The sequence below is a fragment of the Ascaphus truei genome, chromosome 2, assembly GCF_040206685.1.
Source record: "Ascaphus truei isolate aAscTru1 chromosome 2, aAscTru1.hap1, whole genome shotgun sequence".
In the NCBI taxonomy this organism is placed as follows: domain Eukaryota; kingdom Metazoa; phylum Chordata; class Amphibia; order Anura; family Ascaphidae; genus Ascaphus; species Ascaphus truei.
The window spans coordinates 486,042,262-486,060,505 of record NC_134484.1 but is presented as its reverse complement, the minus strand read 5'-3'; the positions used below and the strand labels follow the sequence as shown (position 1 = coordinate 486,060,505).

Genomic DNA, 18,244 nt, shown 5'->3' with positions numbered 1-18,244 from the left:
CTTTACCATGGAAAGGATCCTACGATCATCCACCACAGTTGTTTTCCGTGGACATCCAGGCCTTTTTGTGTTGTAGAGCTCACCAGTGCATTCTTTTTTTTCTCAGAATTACCAAACTGGTAATTTGGCCACTCTTAATATTTCTGATATCTCTCTGATCGATTTTCTTTTTTTTTGCAGCCTAAGGATGCCCTGTTTAACTTGCATTGAGAGCTCCTTTGACCGCATGTTGTGGGTTCACATACACAGCTTCCAAATGCGAACGTCACGTCTGGAATCAACTCCAGACCTTTTACCTGCTTAATTGATGATAAAATAACGAAGGAATAGCCCACACCTGTCCATGAAACAGCTTTTGCGTCAATTGTCCAATTTCTTTTGGTCCCTTGAAAAAGAGGGAACTACATATTAAAGAGATGTAATTCCCGAACCCTTCCTCCAATTTGGATGTGAATACCCTCAAATTAAAGCTGATATGCTGCACTTTATTTAACTGTAACTTGAATTTATTTTCGTACACAGCCAAAATAATAAAACTTGTATCAGTGTCCAATTATTTCCGGACCTAACTGTATATTCCCTTTATCAAGATTCAAATTGTTCTTTGCCTTGGTAGTTGAATTTACATTTATTATATGTATATTATTACGTGATTATATTATTTGGTGTTGCAGGTAATTTAATTGAAATAATTTTATTCTCTACACATCCTATCCATTTTTAAATTTGATGCTTTTTCATTTAATTTTTATTGTCCATATGAGTCTGTTTAAGTTTTTTGTTATTGTATTCTTTATGGTGTCCTTTTGATGGATTTCTCCCCCACAGTTATACTGCCTTCTTTCCGTGGTTACATTTCCCCCTTACTGTTTTGTTCCCATGGGACTTTTTTACCTGGGATACAGGTAGGCAGTGTTTCCGGCGGGGAGTGCCTATAACGTGACACCCTCTAGACTCAAGAAACCACTCTTTGATAAAGCGCCCATGGCGAAAAACGTGTTCGTTTCTCTTTTTTTTTTTCCAACTTCAATTTTTATTGGTGTTTGCAAGCATACAATATATCACAACCCATTGTAAAGTACACCGTTTCTTTTCCTAATAGAACAATGAACACAGTAATTGGACATGACAGACATTGGGAATTACCTACCACAGACGCGACACACCAAACATACATGACATCGGGCCTGGGGGGAAGGAGAGGGGGAGTAAGAGGGACCATTGTGCGAGGGGGAGCTATGGTGCCGTTCGCTGAGATTTTTGGATCCGTCTTGGGTTCCTGTGGTCCCCTGTTCTATCGTTGTCCCGGGGGGTTTCCGCCCGTGCCCTCTACACTCTACTCTTTGTGTGGTTGGGGCTGTCGTCGGTTTTATGCCTACCGGTCCGTCGCTATGTGGTGTCGGGTCTCTTTGCCGTTAAAGGAGAATGCATTTGTTACTATCATAGGAACAAAGTGTCCCAGAATTGCTTCAAGGTGTGACTGATGCTGCTAGAATTGTGCACATATAATCACTTCACATAATCCAGACGAAATCCACTGGATACACAATGTGATAAACAGCTCCCATTCAGAGTCCAACCATATGGGATAATGAGTATAAGTGAGCCCTGTATGTGCTCTGTGTGTTAGCAGCTCTCCCACTGGACGGGGTATTAAGTGGTAAGGGGGATAGATATAAACGGCGGTGCCGTGTCTCCAGCCAGGAGACTATGACCGGCAACACACACCGCAGTCCCCCGCCACTGCCCTCACTGTCCCAGTGTCACACACAAAGAGCAGTCCCACTGCGGGGAGGAAAAAGGGGGTATGTACTCACAATCTTGACACGTCGCCTTCCGATCAATTGCTGAGTTGAAGGTACTCTGATCCAGGACTATGATGCGTGCTCCAGCCCATGCAGGTAAGACAGTAAAAAGCGGGTGATCAGGCTGTGCACAGCTGCCGTCAGGATATGAATCAGGGAGTCCACACGCTATAAATCTAAAAGTCTATATTTAATGAGTGCATGACAACACGAGACAATCTGCTACAAAGAACTTCTTGACGCGTTTCGTCCCGTTAGGGACTTTGTCAAAAGAATAACTGGCATTGACTCCAGTGACGTTTATTTAGGGAGACAAGGATCTCTATTGGGTGTAAATGATTGAATCAGATGTTCAGCACACCAGATAGATAATGAAGTCATAAGGGTCTAAGGTAACACAGCCTCTAATTAACCCTCTCCTATATCCTCACTTATAAGACGTCACACAGAGCCAATCTGCTGCAGTAATACTTACATGTAACACACAAATAACCACAACATATTTAAAAACAAATACTAACACTGCAAACTAGATACATAATCTATCTTGCACCAAACGATTGCCAGTATTAATGTAGCAGAAACTGCAACATATAACATATAAAATGTATATAGCAACAAATGGACAATATCACAATTAATGCAAAGCTATTATATTACACTATGGAATATTTATAGAACATGTAGAGTAATATCTCTGAAAACATAAATAAAATTTAATCTAATCACACAATAGAATATATATATTTAATAATACTGAATCACACAATTATATAATAATCATAATAATGTAAAGATTAAAAAACACTATAAATCAAAAGCATAATATCACACAAATCACAATTCTAATTGAAAATTATTCTGTGACCATATATAATAAAATTTATACAAAACTTAAATATTTATTAAACTAGAAAGTGTTTAAGATCCCACTCTACATTAATTCCTGAGGGATGTAATGTGTTCATAGCATGTATCCAAAACATCTCCCTTGTATTAAGTTTGTTAATCCTACTGTATCTCCCCCTCTAGGGTGGATACCAACGTGTTCGAGAGCTGAGAATGAAAACTTAGAAATATCTCCTTGACTACACATAGAAAAATGTCGGGATACTGGGTGCAACATATCCTTCTTTAGAATATGTCTGATGTGTTCTTGAATCCTGACTCTCACCGGTCTAATGGTACGGCCAATATAAGACATTTTGCACCCACATTGTAAATGATAGATCACATAACTAGAGTGGCAGTTCATAAATTTACCTATGCGATGAATACCCTCACATGTGGGAATGTTTTTTTTAGCTCGAGCATATTTACAAACTGAGCACCGCCCGCATGGAAAAAAAACCTCTTGGTATATTACTAATCTGTGATCCTTGGAGATTGGCTTTAAATAAACTTGGTGAGAGGTGAGAACCTAACGTTTTAGTTTTTTTTATAAATAAACCTTGGTCCTCCCTGTACCAGAGGTGCTATATCTTTGTCAAGGGTAAGTATTTTCCAGTGTTTGTGGAATATATCTCTGATCGCTTTAGATTGTCTACTATAGACTGAAATAAAGGATGGACACACAGAGTCATTTTCATAATTGTATTGTCTTTTGTTCTTATTATATTTCTTAGACTTAATAATTTCTTCTCTATCAAGTGAGTCTGCATATTCAAATGCTTTAATGATATCAATATCTTTGTATCCTCTTTCTTTAAAGCTATTCGCCATTTCAAGGGAACGGGTCAGAAACATATCATTATTCGAACAGAGTCTTTTTAGACGAATAAACTGAGCCTTCGGTATGCTCCTTATCAGAGCTGGAGGGTGACAACTGGTCGCACACAAAAGAGCGTTTTTGGACATGGGTTTGCGAAAGATATCTGTCTGTATCTTTTTATTAGTATCTATAAAAAGTGTAATATCTAGATAATCTATATGATGAATGTTTTCTGTGTGTGTGAATTTTAAATTATAATTATTAGTGTTAAGTGTATTAATAAAGGTGGAAAGTGAATCAGAATCCCCATCCCACACCAAAATAAGATCATCAATGAAGCGTTTGTAAAAGATGATGTGACTACGAAATGAATTAGAATCGTGATAAATGTGACGTGATTCCCAAAGACCCATAAAAAGATTCGCATAAGAAGGAGCGAAAGAAGAACCCATAGCTGTGCCTAATTTTTGTAAATAATATTGTGAATCAAACATAAAATAATTGTGTGTTAATAAAAAAGTGACTGATTCCAATAAAAAAGTGCTCAAAGTGACCGATAATTCTGACAAATTCAGAAAATGTTGAAGTGCATATATGCCCTGTTCGTGTGAAATGATGGAATACAGGGAGGCCACATCAAGTGTGACCCACCTGTATCCCCGCTGCCATTCCAGGTCTCTTATGGACCTAATTAAATCTGAGGTATCTTTGATGTAAGATGGTAATTGATATACCAATGGTTGAAGAAACCTATCCACATACCGCGACAACCCATCTCCCAAAGATCCAATACTCGCCACAATGGGTCGACCAGGAGGGTCGACCAGCGACTTATGGATCTTCGGGAGATGATGGAATATGGGTGTCACGGGATGTGGGCAGGCCAAGAACTCTAATTCTTTTTGATTAATTACATTTAGAATCTTTCCCATGTCCAAAAGCTGCATATATTGTTTAAGATAGTCATTTGTCGGATTAGACTTAAGTTGTTGATAAAGGGTAACATCTTTTAATTGCCTATAGGCCTCTTTCACATATTGATCTGATGACAAGACCACTAGGGCCCCTCCCTTATCTGCTTTTTTAAATATCAATCTCTGGTCACGTTTTAAAACCTCCAGCTGTTGAACCTCCGAAATCGTAAGGTTGTTATTCCCTACTTTTGAAAACGAAAAACCTTTATTCAACAACTTAATGTCCCGTTCTACCAGTTTCTCAAAGGTCGTAATAAACGGTCCTCTTTGAGAACTTGGACAAAAAATAGATTTTTTCTTAAACCCAGAATCTTGATAATCAAAAAATGACTGTGTAGACGTACTAGGTGATTCACCTTGTTGTTCTAACATTTCTTCCATATCGGATAAGAGACATTGATCTTTAAAGTCAAACGATACATGATCATCATTACATACATTGTCAGCCCTTAAATCTTCTATACCTTTATTAGAGGATATTGGTTGACCTCTTTGAGCAAAAAAAATTTTTTAGGGATAACTTTCTAGTAAATTTTTGTAAATCAATTACAGTATTAAATAATTGAAAATTTCCTGTGGGTGCAAATCCCAACCCACGATTTAGTAGGGATAACTGATCAATAGTTAACTCAATCCCTGAGAGATTGATTACATTATCTATTGATTCATTCAAGTGTATTTTTTCCTTTTCGTTCTGCCTCTTGTTTCCCCGTTTCCTCTTTGATCTTCGTGTTCTACTGAGTTTTTTGAACTACTATTGGAAACCAATTTAGGATCTGATTTAAGTGGTCTGGAAAACATTAAGGCAGTTGACGTAGATGGTTTAGGATCTGATCTATGGGTGTCGTTATATTCCCTCCCGTAGTCATCTGACCTATCAAATGATACTGAATGTGATCTTGTTTCATTCTCAGAGTGATCAGCGTCAAAGCTAGATGTGTCAACTCTTTTGCTTTTTAATATGGATTTGTTGGGTACACAATTATCTCTTCCCTTCTCAAAATGTTTTTTAGGGGTTCTAGATCGTGACCCTTCTCTCTGCGGGGTTTTTTACCAACAATAGATATGGCCCCTACTATAATCAGCCTTATCTCTTTCATACTTAATTTGTTTTTTTTCACTAATCCCCTCCTCAATTATTTCTAAGTTCTCCAAAAGGGTAACATCATTCTTAATAAATTGATCCCTTGTTTCAAAGGGTTTCAATTTATTCTGAAAAGCAGTAATCGCTACATTTAACACATCTTTTTCATGAATTTTCTGTTGGATAATCAACTCCATCAATCTAATTGAACATTGATCTAAGATCTTAATCCAGTCCTGTTCGAACTGGCGGTTGGCAAACCCAAATGTTGGCACTTTTTTGACGCGGAGGCCTCTGGGGATCCTATTGGTGTTAATATAGTTCTCAAGAGTAGTAATGTCCCACCAGAGTCTTATGTCCTCAACCAATAACTTTTCCAATCTCACAAAGTGATTAGTTAAATCTGAAGGCTCTTCACATGTCAGTTCTTTCCCCTCTCCAAACACATGGGAAGCTTTCCTAGCCCGTTTGCTATTATTAACTGCTTCATAAGTATAAATCCGCTGCTTAGGTTGATTGACAGAATCATTCATCTCATCCATAGTGTAAACGATATTTCAAAAATCACCACACTTGATGTTTGTTATCAGTGGACCACTGAAGAGACTCAGATATAAGGGACCCTCAAAAAAGTAAATCCCAATATATACTCAAAGCAAATCCTCAATAAAAAATATATTGCAAGTGTATGCACTCAATAATGTAATATATAAAGGATAAAGGTATTTAAAAACCAAAAAGCGTGTTCATATCCATGACGGAAAAAACCTGGCAATATATATATTGAAAAACATTTCATTCCAAGTTCTTGATTGTAGTAATGTGCCTCAATGAGCAACCAGTCTATTAGAACATAGATGCAAAGTGTCCCAGAATTGCTTCAAGGTGTGACTGATGCTGCCAGAATTGTGCACATATAATCACTACACATAATCCAGACGAAATCCACTGGATACACAATGTGATAAACAGCTCCCATTCAGAGTCCAACCATATGGGATAATGAGTATAAGTGAGCCCTGTAGGTGCTCTGTGTGTTAGCAGCTCTCCCACTGGACGGGGTATTAAGTGGTAAGGGGGATAGATATAAACGGCGGTGCCGTGTCTCCAGCCAGGAGACTATGACCGGCAACACACACCGCAGTCCCCCGCCACTGCCCTCACTGTCCCAGTGTCACACACAAAGAGCAGTCCCACTGCGGGGAGGAAAAAGGGGGTATGTACTCACAATCTTGACACGTCGCCTTCCGATCAATTGCTGAGTTAAAGGTACTCTGATCCGGGACTATGATGCGTGCTCCAGCCCATGCAGGTAAGACAGTAAAAAGCGGGTGATCAGGCGGTGCACAGCTGCCGTCAGGATATGAATCAGGGAGTCCACACGCTATAAATCTAAAAGTCTATATTTAATGAGTGCATGACAACACGAGACAATCTGCTACAAAGAACTTCTTGACGCGTTTCGTCCCGTTAGGAACTTTGCCAAAAGAATAACTGGCATTGACTCCAGTGACGTTTATATAGGGAGACAAGGATCTCTATTGGGTGTAAATTATTGAATCAGATGTTCAGCACACCAGTGGACTGTTGTTTGTTCAAGCCGTGCTGTGTACTGTGTATTTTACTCTTTTCTGGTTTTTTTTGTATTTTATTTCTTGAGCGAGGCACGAGGCATCAAACCTATGCGTCCATACTCCTTGCCGTCGCGCATGCGCCTCGTTGGTTTCTCTTTTAACTTAGGCTGTGTGTCTCAATAACTTTTTTATTTTTTTCTACTTTTGCCTCCAGTTCTTCTTCTTTTCTGCAGTGCTCCTTTTTTTCTTTGTTTTGAATGTGAGAGGAGAAGGAAAGAGAGGAGTCAAATACTGTATTACACCAAGGCCGCGTGCTTGGGAAATGATATGAATAGTATTTGTGACTGACAAAATATGACACAAAATGGAGCAGTTTAGTTTGTGGGTCTTACAGCAGAAGATTACATGGACAGTGTAGTCACTGCATCACTTAGATTGTAAGCTCTCCAGGGCAGGGATTTTCGCTCCTATTGTCTGATTTTGTTTGTTGCACTTATTGTATTATAATTCCCTGTACTGTATTGTTTCTGCTGTAAAGCGCTGAGTACACTGCGGGCCTTATATAAATAAAGACATACATAGACATCTACAGTATCTTTACACTATAGGTTGCTGTCTGGTTAAGTTGATGTTATTAACGCACTAATATGATAGACCAGGAGTTCCTTAACTTTACTTCTCGTGGACATTTTCAATGTTAATTATTTGAAGGATGTACATGTATCCTTAAATAATGAATACAGTAATATATAACTTGTATTTATGTGTAACCCTGCTTCCCCCCTCTCCCAGACTCTACGGTGGTGTCTAGGGTGCATGAGGGCAGATTACATGCGGTGTGGTGCATACCTGTGAGGAACAGGAGGGCCTGAGCTTCCCGCGATGTTGTGGGGGAGCCAGGACCGGGCTTCTGGGGTGGTAGCCTCCATCTTCTCTTAGTGGTACAGCGCCTCCATCTTCTATACTCCCAGGAATATGGGACAGGACCTGTATAGAAGAACCCCTTGGGTCCCAGGGTAATACCTTCCAATTCACACACAGTCTTTGGTAATAACGAATAGTCTCTTTTATTGACAGATCAGCAATCTCCCAACGGTAGTGGCTTCCAGTAGCCGCAACAACAACAGCAAAGACTTGTTATTACGCCGCTCTCCTTCCACACAGATAATTCCTCCTCTCCTTCCCTCCAAGTCTCTCCTCCGACAGGATGGTCTGGGCTAGGGCTTCAATACCCCGTGGCCCACCCCCGAGGTTATCCTCGCGGTGTGACTTGGATTCTCCCCATCACCCCTGGCAGTGGGGTGAGGGCATTGGTCCACCAAGTCTATAATTCTATCAGCTCTACTAAAGGAAGCTGAATCTTTCCACTCCTCTCTCTCTGCTCCTGCACTCTGCGCATGGGAGACCGCGGTCTCCTCCAACTCCTCGGTCCGATCCGCAGGATTCTTCGACTCACGGCATACTAACTGAACTGCATACTCCCGGCATAACTAACCGGCAACTCCAGACTCTCGATATCACTATCAACTAACTCTACTCACAGGAGTTGGCTGCTAAATATAGAGCTAGCACCGCCCCTCGTGATGTCAGCAGAACCTCCCCTCTTGCTCACGCCTGCAGCAGAGTCCAGGCCTGCATCTACCACTCAGGATAGGGCTATGAAGGGGGAAAACCCATGATGATTACTGGTGCCTGATCTTAACAGGACTTACCACAGCAGAAGGAAGATAGGTATAGCCTGTGCTGTTTACAGGGGGCTACACTGGCTTTGCATTTTTCAAGACTGTAGGGTTACCATCACATTTTTAAGTTATGGTGGGTGAAGAAGGCAACAAGAAACCTCCACCGTACTGCATATAGCAAATAAAAGATAACTTGTGAGCACATTCACGTCTTGCTCTGTTTGCCCCCTCTTGCTCTGTTTGACCCCGTTTGCCCCCTTGCTCCGTTTGCCCCTGTTGCTCCCCTTGCCCACCCCCGCTCTGTTTGCCCCCCCTTGACTCCCCCGCTCCGTTTGCCCCCCATTGCTCGACCCCTGCTCCATTTATCCCCCCTTGATTCCCCCGCTCCATTTGCCCCCTTGCTCCGTTTGCCCAACCCGCTCCGTTTGCCCCCCCCTCCCCCACGCTCCGTTTGCCCCCTTGCTGTTTGCCCCACCCGCTCTGTTTGCCCCCCGTCCCCCGCTCCATTTGCCCCCTTGCTCCCGTTTGCCCTCACCCGCTCCGTTTGCCCCCCCTTGCCCACCCCCGCTCCGTTTGCCCCCCCTTGCCCACCCCTGCTCCGTTTGCCCCCCCCTTGCCCACCCCCGCTCCGTTTGCCCCCACTTGCCCACCCCGCTCCGTTTGCCCCCTTGCTCCGATTGCCCCACCCGCTCCGTTTGCCCCCTTGCTCCGTTTGCCCCACACGCTCCGTTTGCCCCACCCGCTGAGTTTGCCTACCCTCCCCCTGCTCCATTTGCCCCCCTTTCCCACCCCTACTCCGGTTGCCCCCCTTGCTCCATTTGCCCCACCTGCTTTGTTTTTACCCCCCTGCTCCGTTTGCCCCCCTCCCCCTGCCTCCCCCCTTGACCCCCCCTCCCCCAGCTCCATATGCCCCCCTCTCCCCTAGCTCCATTTCCCCCCTTGTCCCCCCCGCTCCGTTTGTCCCCCGCTCCGTTTGCCCCCCACTCTGTTTGCCCCCCCCACTCCGTTTGCCCCCCCCGAACCCAACCAAGTGTCAGTCCATGCCCACCCTCTCACCCCCACTCTGTCTGTCTCTCTCTCTCTGTCAAATCCTCCCACACAGGCCCTAACAAAGGGGATCATCCAATTCCCCCCCCCGCCCCGGCCCATACTGAATCCCCCCAGAAGTATAATGTGTGGTGCTAAGAACCGTATACAGCTTATGATAGTAATGGTATAAAGGGGATGAATCCTATATGAGGTCTGGGATGTAATCTTTGATCTTAACAGGACTTACCACAGTAGAAGGAAGATAGGTATAGCCTGTGCTGTTTACAGGGGGCTACATACAGTATGTATAAATGATTTCACTATGAGAGCTGCTACAAATACATTTCACACCGACGGGAACCACCACCACAATCATTAGGGGCCACTGGATGTCCATGGGCCACAATTTTAAAACCCTGGGTGAAGAGAATATTTTGTTAATTAAGTATTGGTGAAATAGATTCTTCAGTGTTTTGGATTTGTAATTTGCGTTCAGTAATTTGATTTACAGATTGAAAACATTTCTTCTGTCTTTTTTTGTTTACTTCTGTTAGAGAACGGCCTGAATGAGGAACAGAACTTGAGCTCTGATACATCCAGAAGCTGTCTGACTCCTCGCAGCCCAGAAGTGCCAAAAAACAATGATTCCTGCCACATTTTAGACACGAGCAAGGAACCAGTGCCACATGATGGTGCATTGCCAGAGCTTGTACAGCACACAGCGGAGACAGGCTCTAAATATGGTTCCAGCAAAAGGTATGCAAGAGATTTAAGAAGCCGCAGTGCTCAGCCTTTTCTCTGTTGTCAGTGTGGCAAAAGCTTCTCACTGGACAGGGACCTGCTCACACACCTTTGTGTCCCCGCTAGGGAGCAAGCCTTTACATGTACAGATGGTGGGAGCAGTTTCTCACTGAAGGGGAAACTTCTTTCACACCAGATGATTCAGACAGCAGTGACTCCTTTTACTTGTACAGTGTGTGGGAAACAGTTAGGTACTAAGAGGACCCTCCTCAGACACCAGAGGGTTCATACAGGGGAGAAACCATTCACATGTACAGTGTGTGGGAAACAGTTAAGTACCAAGGGGACCCTACGCAAACATGAGCGGATTCATACAGGGGAGAAACCATTCCCATGTTCAGAGTGTGGGAAACGATTCAGTATTAAGAGCAACCTCCTCGTACACCAGATGACTCATACAGGGGAGAAACCATTCACATGTGCAGAGTGTAGTAAAAGCTTTTCTCAGAAGGCAGATCTCCTCAACCATGAGCGGATTCATACAGGGGAGAAACCATTCCCATGTACAGAGTGTGGGAAACAATTCAGGATTAAGAAATACCTCCTCAGTCACCAGATGACTCATACAGGGGAGAAACCATTCACATGTACAGAGTGTGGGATACAATTCAGGATTAAGAAATACCTCCTCAGACACCAGATGACTCATGCTGGAGAGAACCCATTCACATGTACAGACTGTAGTAAAAGCTTTTCTATAAAGAAAGAACTCCTCATCCATGAGCGGATTCATACAGGGGAGAAACCATTCACATGTACAGAGTGTGGGAAACAATTCACAGCTAAGAGCCACCTCCTCAGACACCAGAGGATTCATACAGGAGAAAAACCATTCACATGTACAGAGTGTGGGAAACAATTCACAGTTAAGAGCAGTCTCCTCAGTCACCAGATGACTCATACAGGAGAAAAAACATTCACATGTACAGAGTGTGGGAAACAATTTAGTATTAAGAGGAGCCTCCTCAGACACCAGATGACTCATACAGGGGATAAACCATTCACATGTACAGAGTGTAGTAAAAGCTTTTCTATAAAGAAAGAACTCCTCATCCATGAGTGGATTCATACAGGGAAGAAACCATTCACATGTACAGAGTGTGGGAAACAGTTCACATTTAAGAGCAGTCTCCTCATACACCAGATGACTCATACAGGAGAAAAACCATTCACATGTACAGAGTGTAGTAAAAGCTTTTCTCAGAAGACAGGGCTCCTCAACCATGAGAGGACTCATACAGGGGAGAAACCATTCACATGTCCAGAGTGTGGGAAACAGTACACAATTAAGAGCAGTCTCCTCAAACACCAGGTGACTCATACAGGAGAAAAACCATTCACATGTCCAGAGTGTGGGAAACAGTTCACAATTAAGAGCAGTCTCCTCATACACCAGATGACTCATACAGGGGAGAAACCATTCACATGTACAGAGTGTAGTAAAAGCTTTTCTACAAAGGCGGGGCTCCTCAACCATGAGCGGATTCATACAGGAGAGAAACCATTCACATGTACAGTGTGTAGTAAAAGCTTTTCTCAGGAGACAGATCTCCGCAAACATGAGCGGATTCATACAGGGGAGAAGCCATTCACATGTACAGAGTGTGGGAAACAATTCACAATTAAGAGCAGTCTCCTCAGACACGAGAGGATTCATACAGGAGAGAAATGATTCACATCTACAGAGTGTGGGAAACCATTCTGTATTAAGAACAACCTCCTCTTACACCAGAGAATTCATACAGGGGAGAAAACATTCACATGTACAGAGTGTGGGCAAAGCTTTTCTCAAATGAGCCACCTCCTCACCCACCACAGGATTCATACACGGGACAAACCATTTCCATGTACATAGTGTGGGGAAAGCTTTTCACAGAGGATCAGCCTCATTACATACATGAGGGTTCATACATGAGATAAAATATGTGATTGTTCAAAGTAGGCTTGGGCAATATACCAGTAGCATAGTAATACTGCAGTAATAAAAATGGACAGTGACGCAATACTTGCCATTACTTCTTACCATGGCATTCCTATCAGCAGCTGCAGAGTGGGGTTGGATCTGGCAAAGAGGGATAGGGGTGGGTCTGGCAGAGAGGCATGGGGGTGGGGACTGTGTCAGAGAGAGGACTGAGTGTGGGTCTGGTAGAGACAGTGGAGTGGGAGCGAGTCTGGGAGCTCCTTGACTTTCACATGCTGCAGCTATAAGGAATCCTCCTGCTGGTAATCTCACCCCTGAATATTAACCTCTTCCCCTCTGCCATGCCTCTTACCGCTTCCCTTCCACCATAACTCAACCCCTTTCTCTCCTCCCCTGTATTTCTCTCAGCTCTCACCCGTGCCTCTTGACCCCCTCCTTCCCCATTAACCCACGCCTGCCCATGCCCTATTAATGTGTACAGGAGAAGGGGGATCGTGGGGGTAATTATAAACTTTCTTACCATGCACCCCAAAACTGGAACAACATACCGGAGACTCTCGCATCCACCACCAGTTTAAGTTCTTTCAAAACTAAGGCTGTCTCACATTTTAATCTGGTCTGTAACTGTTACATACGCCTATAATATACTGTATATTATCTTTAACTGTGCATGCAATGTCTTGTATATAATGTATACCCTGTTCACTTATGTAACTGTATTTGTAACCATGTATTATTTGTTATCTTAACTCTGTGCCCAGGACATACGTGAAAACGAGAGGTAACTCTCAATGTATTACTTCCTGGTAAAACATGTTATAAATAAATAAAAATAAAATAGTGATGGAAGGGGCTTTAGTGTGGGTATAGTTGATGTAACATTTTTATGGAAACATTTGTTATTCTTAAAATTAAAATATACTAAAATGTATTTGCTTTTTTACATTTTATTAAGGGATGAAATGCATTTGTATAATAAATATGTTTCACAATAAATGACCTTGAACATTTTGAGGACTTCTGCTTTTTTGTTTTCTATTAGGAGTTAATATATTGCTGAATATTGTTATCATGATAAATTACTTAATACTCTTAGGCCTAGTCCATAGAGACTGCAGCCGTGCGGAGGCTGAGGGAAAGCGGTGTTTTCCCTGGCCTTAGTGTGCATGCCGTCCGGGGGCGGACCGGTGACATCACGGAGCTGGTTCGCCCTCATTGGGCGAACCGCTCACGTGACTGGCCCTCCGCTCCCCTCAGCGCCAAAACTTAAATTGATAGGTCTCCGTACAACTGCAGAAGCGCCCCCTAAAGCCGCCCTCATAAAGGGTGCCGGGGGGGTAAGTCCGCTGCCTCAGCGCAGTCAGCGGCTAAGCGCTGACCAGGCCCGTGACCTTATGGTGGAAAGTATTTTTGTTATTGTATAACCCTAGTTCAGGGTGTTGGAAACAATTCAGTACAAAGTGTGACCTCCTGTCACACCCAAGTTTTTACATGGGAGAAACCATTTGCTTTTTTAGTGTGGGAAACAATTCAGTGTTAGGGTCACCTTTTCAGAAACCAACAAATTCATGCAGGGAGAGGCCTTTCACATGAACAGAGTATAGGAAAAACGTTTCTTGGATGAATGACCTCACACACCACATGATTCACACAGGGGAAATAATTTGCTTGTTCAGAGTGTGGTAAACCATTTTATACAAAGTGGGACCTCTTGTTACACCAGCAGATTTACACAAGGGAGCAACTTTTTAATTGTACAGAATTTGGGAAACATTTCATCCCTGAGAGGCACCTCAACACACACCAGGCAATTCATAAAAGGGGATTACATCATAATCAGTTACGTAATAGGAGGATAGTCCTCAGACACCAGAGCATTTACACAGGGGAGAAACCTTTCCCATGTGCAGAGTGTATAAAATGTTTCCCAGTAAGAAAACCTTGTCACCCCAGTTTTTACACAGGGTAGGTATCTATGTCTTTATTTACTTAACGCTTCACAGCACTAATACACGTGTAGCCATGCATAATAATGACTGCATACATCTTCCCTGTTGGCAGTAAGTCCTGGTAAGTACAGGCCTGCCAACAGTAGTTATGGAGGTTTTCCCTCACACCCTGGTGTGGTGCCCTATGTATGGAGGGGAGTGGCTGTATGCTTTGAGTCCCTGGATAGTGACATCAGAGATGCGCCTGTCTCCTGAAGTATTTAAGGCACAACCCTGTCAGTTAGTGTTGTTGGTAAAAGGAGTTGAACCAGCAGTTGTGTGAAGCAGCTGGTACAATGTATACACCTGTATAAGGGATTGGAGGAATACTTTTGTGACCCTAGTGCAGTAACTAGCGGTAGCAGAGTGACCAATCAAGTCTGTCTAAGCCACACTGTGTCCAGGGACCTGGCGCAGGGGTGATCTCCCTAGGAGAAAGGGAATCCCACTTCAATACGGGAGGGCGTACCTGGCAAAGGGACAGCACGACGAGATGTGCGGCTAGAGCCGGCAGCTGCATGGGGCAGTCTGCTACATCCCAAACCACAATAAAGATGCCATGTTCAAAGATACCCCCACTGTGTGAGTGTGAAGTTACTCAGCAGTGGCAGTCACCACCGAGAAGGAGTTCCTCACCAGGACCATCTCCCTGCGGAAGCATAGATCCTGATGAGGTGGAGGCGCTGCACTTGAAGTAAGTTGGACTCGTACCCACTACCTCAGTTACCTGTCCTGATGATATCCTCTAATAACACCAAGCAGGAGACTCAGGAGTCCTGTTACTTGCAGGTGCACCACCACACACGACCTTGTAATGGGGACCGGTTAGACCACACGGGCCAATGTGAGATTGGGTGGGTCAGACAAGGGGGGTCCAGCCATTACATTTGGAGGCGCTGCTGAGATACCTGTTAACAGGACAGGCTTTTGCTAGGCACACGTTAGGAAACAGGGAAGTGTCTGCTGCCAATTTGTGCTGCGTGGGACGGAACCAGGGGTAGTCGGGGAGCTGCTGGAGCTGCAGGCCGCACAGACGCCTTGGGATCCGTAAGGGGTTAGTGAGTCTGGAGCCGGGGGCTATTGCTGTTCTAGTCACCTTGACGTAGCGCTAGCGGGGGACGCCTGAAGGGGTAAACTGGTAACGTAGAGCAGGAATTCTGGAAGGGTCCGCACTAGGCTAGCCAACAGTAGGTAGACGCCCAAAGTACTGCATGGAAGAGCCAGAGTACTCTAGTCTCCATTCCAGACCACTTACCAAGGAGCACAGACTGGAGGAAAGCATTACAGTAGACACAGAAAGAGTGAGCCTAGCCTGAGGTAGTGCAAACACGAGTCAGATCTACATTAGGTACACAAGGTGGTGCACAAGGCATGTTTATTGTACGAATGTGGTAGCTGCCCCGCAGAGCGGAGCTCCATGTACAAGAACCCCGCGTTCAACGATCAAGAGAGACCTGTCGGAATGGAGGATCTGCATAGAGCAGAAGGTCCAGGATGGCAGGGAGAGAGAACCGCAAGAATGGAGGATCTGCATAGAGCAGAAGGTCCAGAATGGCGGACAGAGGAAGAACACGCATATGACTTGTGCGTGGACGAAGCAGAACAAGCTACAGGAGAGACTCTTGTGTGTTTGCTCTGGAATGGCGTGAAAGCTTTGGCTGAGCCGTGTTTATCATGTTTTTGTTCTTGGGATGATACCCCTGAGAATAATGAGCCTGACAGTGTTATCAGATGGGAGGAACGAAATGGACTTTGTTACACCTCAATGAACAAACAGCCAGACGCTACCTCAATTGTAAGAAAGGACAATACTTACTAAAATGGCGGTTCCCGCGTTCCCGGGACACCGCGTGGGCCAGCTGCAGAAAGTCTTGCAACTTTGCAGTTTGCTAATTGTTGGCCAGGATTGGCGCCAACGAGAAAACTCCATCCCGTTGGGGAGTTTGGCGCGAAAGCTGGAGCCGCGCCCTCATGGACTATGACTCACTCCGCACCTGTGCTGGGTGAGCCTACAAGTCTACGAGACATCCCCCTAGTTTCAACCAGGGGGAGTGGTTTGCAGTTCCACCGGATGTCGACAGAGAAAGTAGGAGGAGGGGTTGCTAAATCAGCCCATGCCCTTCAGTTGCGAAGAGCCATTGACCAGTACAGACCTCTGAAAAGAGTACCTCCGCTGGTGAATATGGCTGAAGTTGCTGATAAAGTGGACCAGAGTCCGTTGATCTCTACTCATCCCTACTCGGCTCCAGGAGGCTTCCTGATCATCCGTGTAGAGGGTGTGGAGACTGTGGCGTGTCTTTGCCTGCAGTGCAGACTGCCGGGCGGAGCCGTGGGCAGCGAGGCCCGATGCCCCCACTGTGGACTGCAGTATATGTGGCCCATGACCACTTTTGTACCGGTGCAAGCTGTGGGAGTGACCGGAAATGTTCCGATGCCAACCGAGGAGCAGCCGGGAGCACTATGGAACAAGAATGCAAGTCCCGCGGAGTCGGAGTCAGGTCTGGCTCTCCAGCCGGAGAAACCCAGCCATCGGAGAGGTGATCACCGAGGAGCCCATCGCCGGTCTCCTACTGGGATGCCTCGGCCGAATTGCAAGTTAGAATCCTCAGACGAGGAGTGTGCTAGGCTGTCGAGTAAGATGGTCATAACGAGGGACTGCCATACTATTGGTACGCCTTGGAGAGATGCCATGCCCCGTGGTGTGGAGACACGGAGTCGAGTGTCTCCAGTACCGCGACCACCCGATCGCCGGAGTCCCACTGCCGTGGTGACTAGTGGATCGGAAGGAGGTCGATCCACCCCGACCCTGCGAGGTACTAAGATGACACCGTGCCTGTCGCAGACCCAGGGGGTGGAGGAAAAGGAAGAGCGAGTCCAGAGCCAGACTGGATCGCGCAGCAGACGGGCATTGCCGGATGTCCTTGTGGAAGAAGAGATCCCGATTGGGGATCCAACCCAAGATGGCGTCGCAGCACGTGCGTGTGCGGAGGAGATTCCGGATGACCAGAGCAGCATCGAGTGGGAGGTGCTAGCGCCTCTGCGGTCGAGCAGCGGAAGTCGATCCCCTACTACCAGGGGGAGCGGATGTTCGAGTCGGAGAGCAAGAAGCCCAGCTGCTGGAGTCAAGAAAGGACTTTGTGGCGAAGTTAAGGCAGGTATTACTGGAGAGCAGGTCGTAACCCTGTCAATGCCTACTGTCCGGTCCCGTCCCCCAACCCCGTCCACTCCCAAGGTTAGTCCCAAGGCCCTAGTTAAAGCCCCTGTCCCCGTCACTTCGTCATGCGGGTCCACTTCTAGTTTGGGGGTGTCAGGGGATTCCCGGGGTCCTATCCAAGAACGGACTGGAAGCCTGGACTGGGGAACGTCCGATGATGGATCGGAGGGTGGAGGGAGGATTTCTCGACATGGGTCGATGGCCAGCGAGAGTTATAGCGCGCTGGGTATTGAAGGCGGACATTGGTCTCAGAACAAGAACCAAGTGGGGCGATCTGAGGGTACGTCCGGGGTATCTTTGGGTGGGCCTGATGAGGAGTCGATAGAGGAGTCTATAGAACCTAGTTCCGAAGAACGGAGGGAGACTAGGTGGTGGGCCCCGTTGTACGAAGGGTATGTCGCTTGGTTCGACCGCACCCGATTTATCCTAGAAAGGGAGGGGGTGGTTGATCACTGGTGGGC

General features: G+C 45.3%; 1 protein-coding gene across 1 annotated transcript; it reads left to right on the top strand.

Moving 5' to 3' along the window:
- Window positions 1-10,418: 10,418 nt before the first annotated feature.
- LOC142488066 (uncharacterized) lies at window positions 10,419-13,592 on the top strand. Its single transcript, XM_075588437.1, has one exon. The coding sequence runs from the start codon at window positions 10,797-10,799 to the stop codon at window positions 12,330-12,332; it is 1,536 nt and encodes a 511-aa protein (XP_075444552.1). The 5' UTR covers window positions 10,419-10,796; the 3' UTR covers window positions 12,333-13,592.
- Window positions 13,593-18,244: the final 4,652 nt, after the last annotated feature.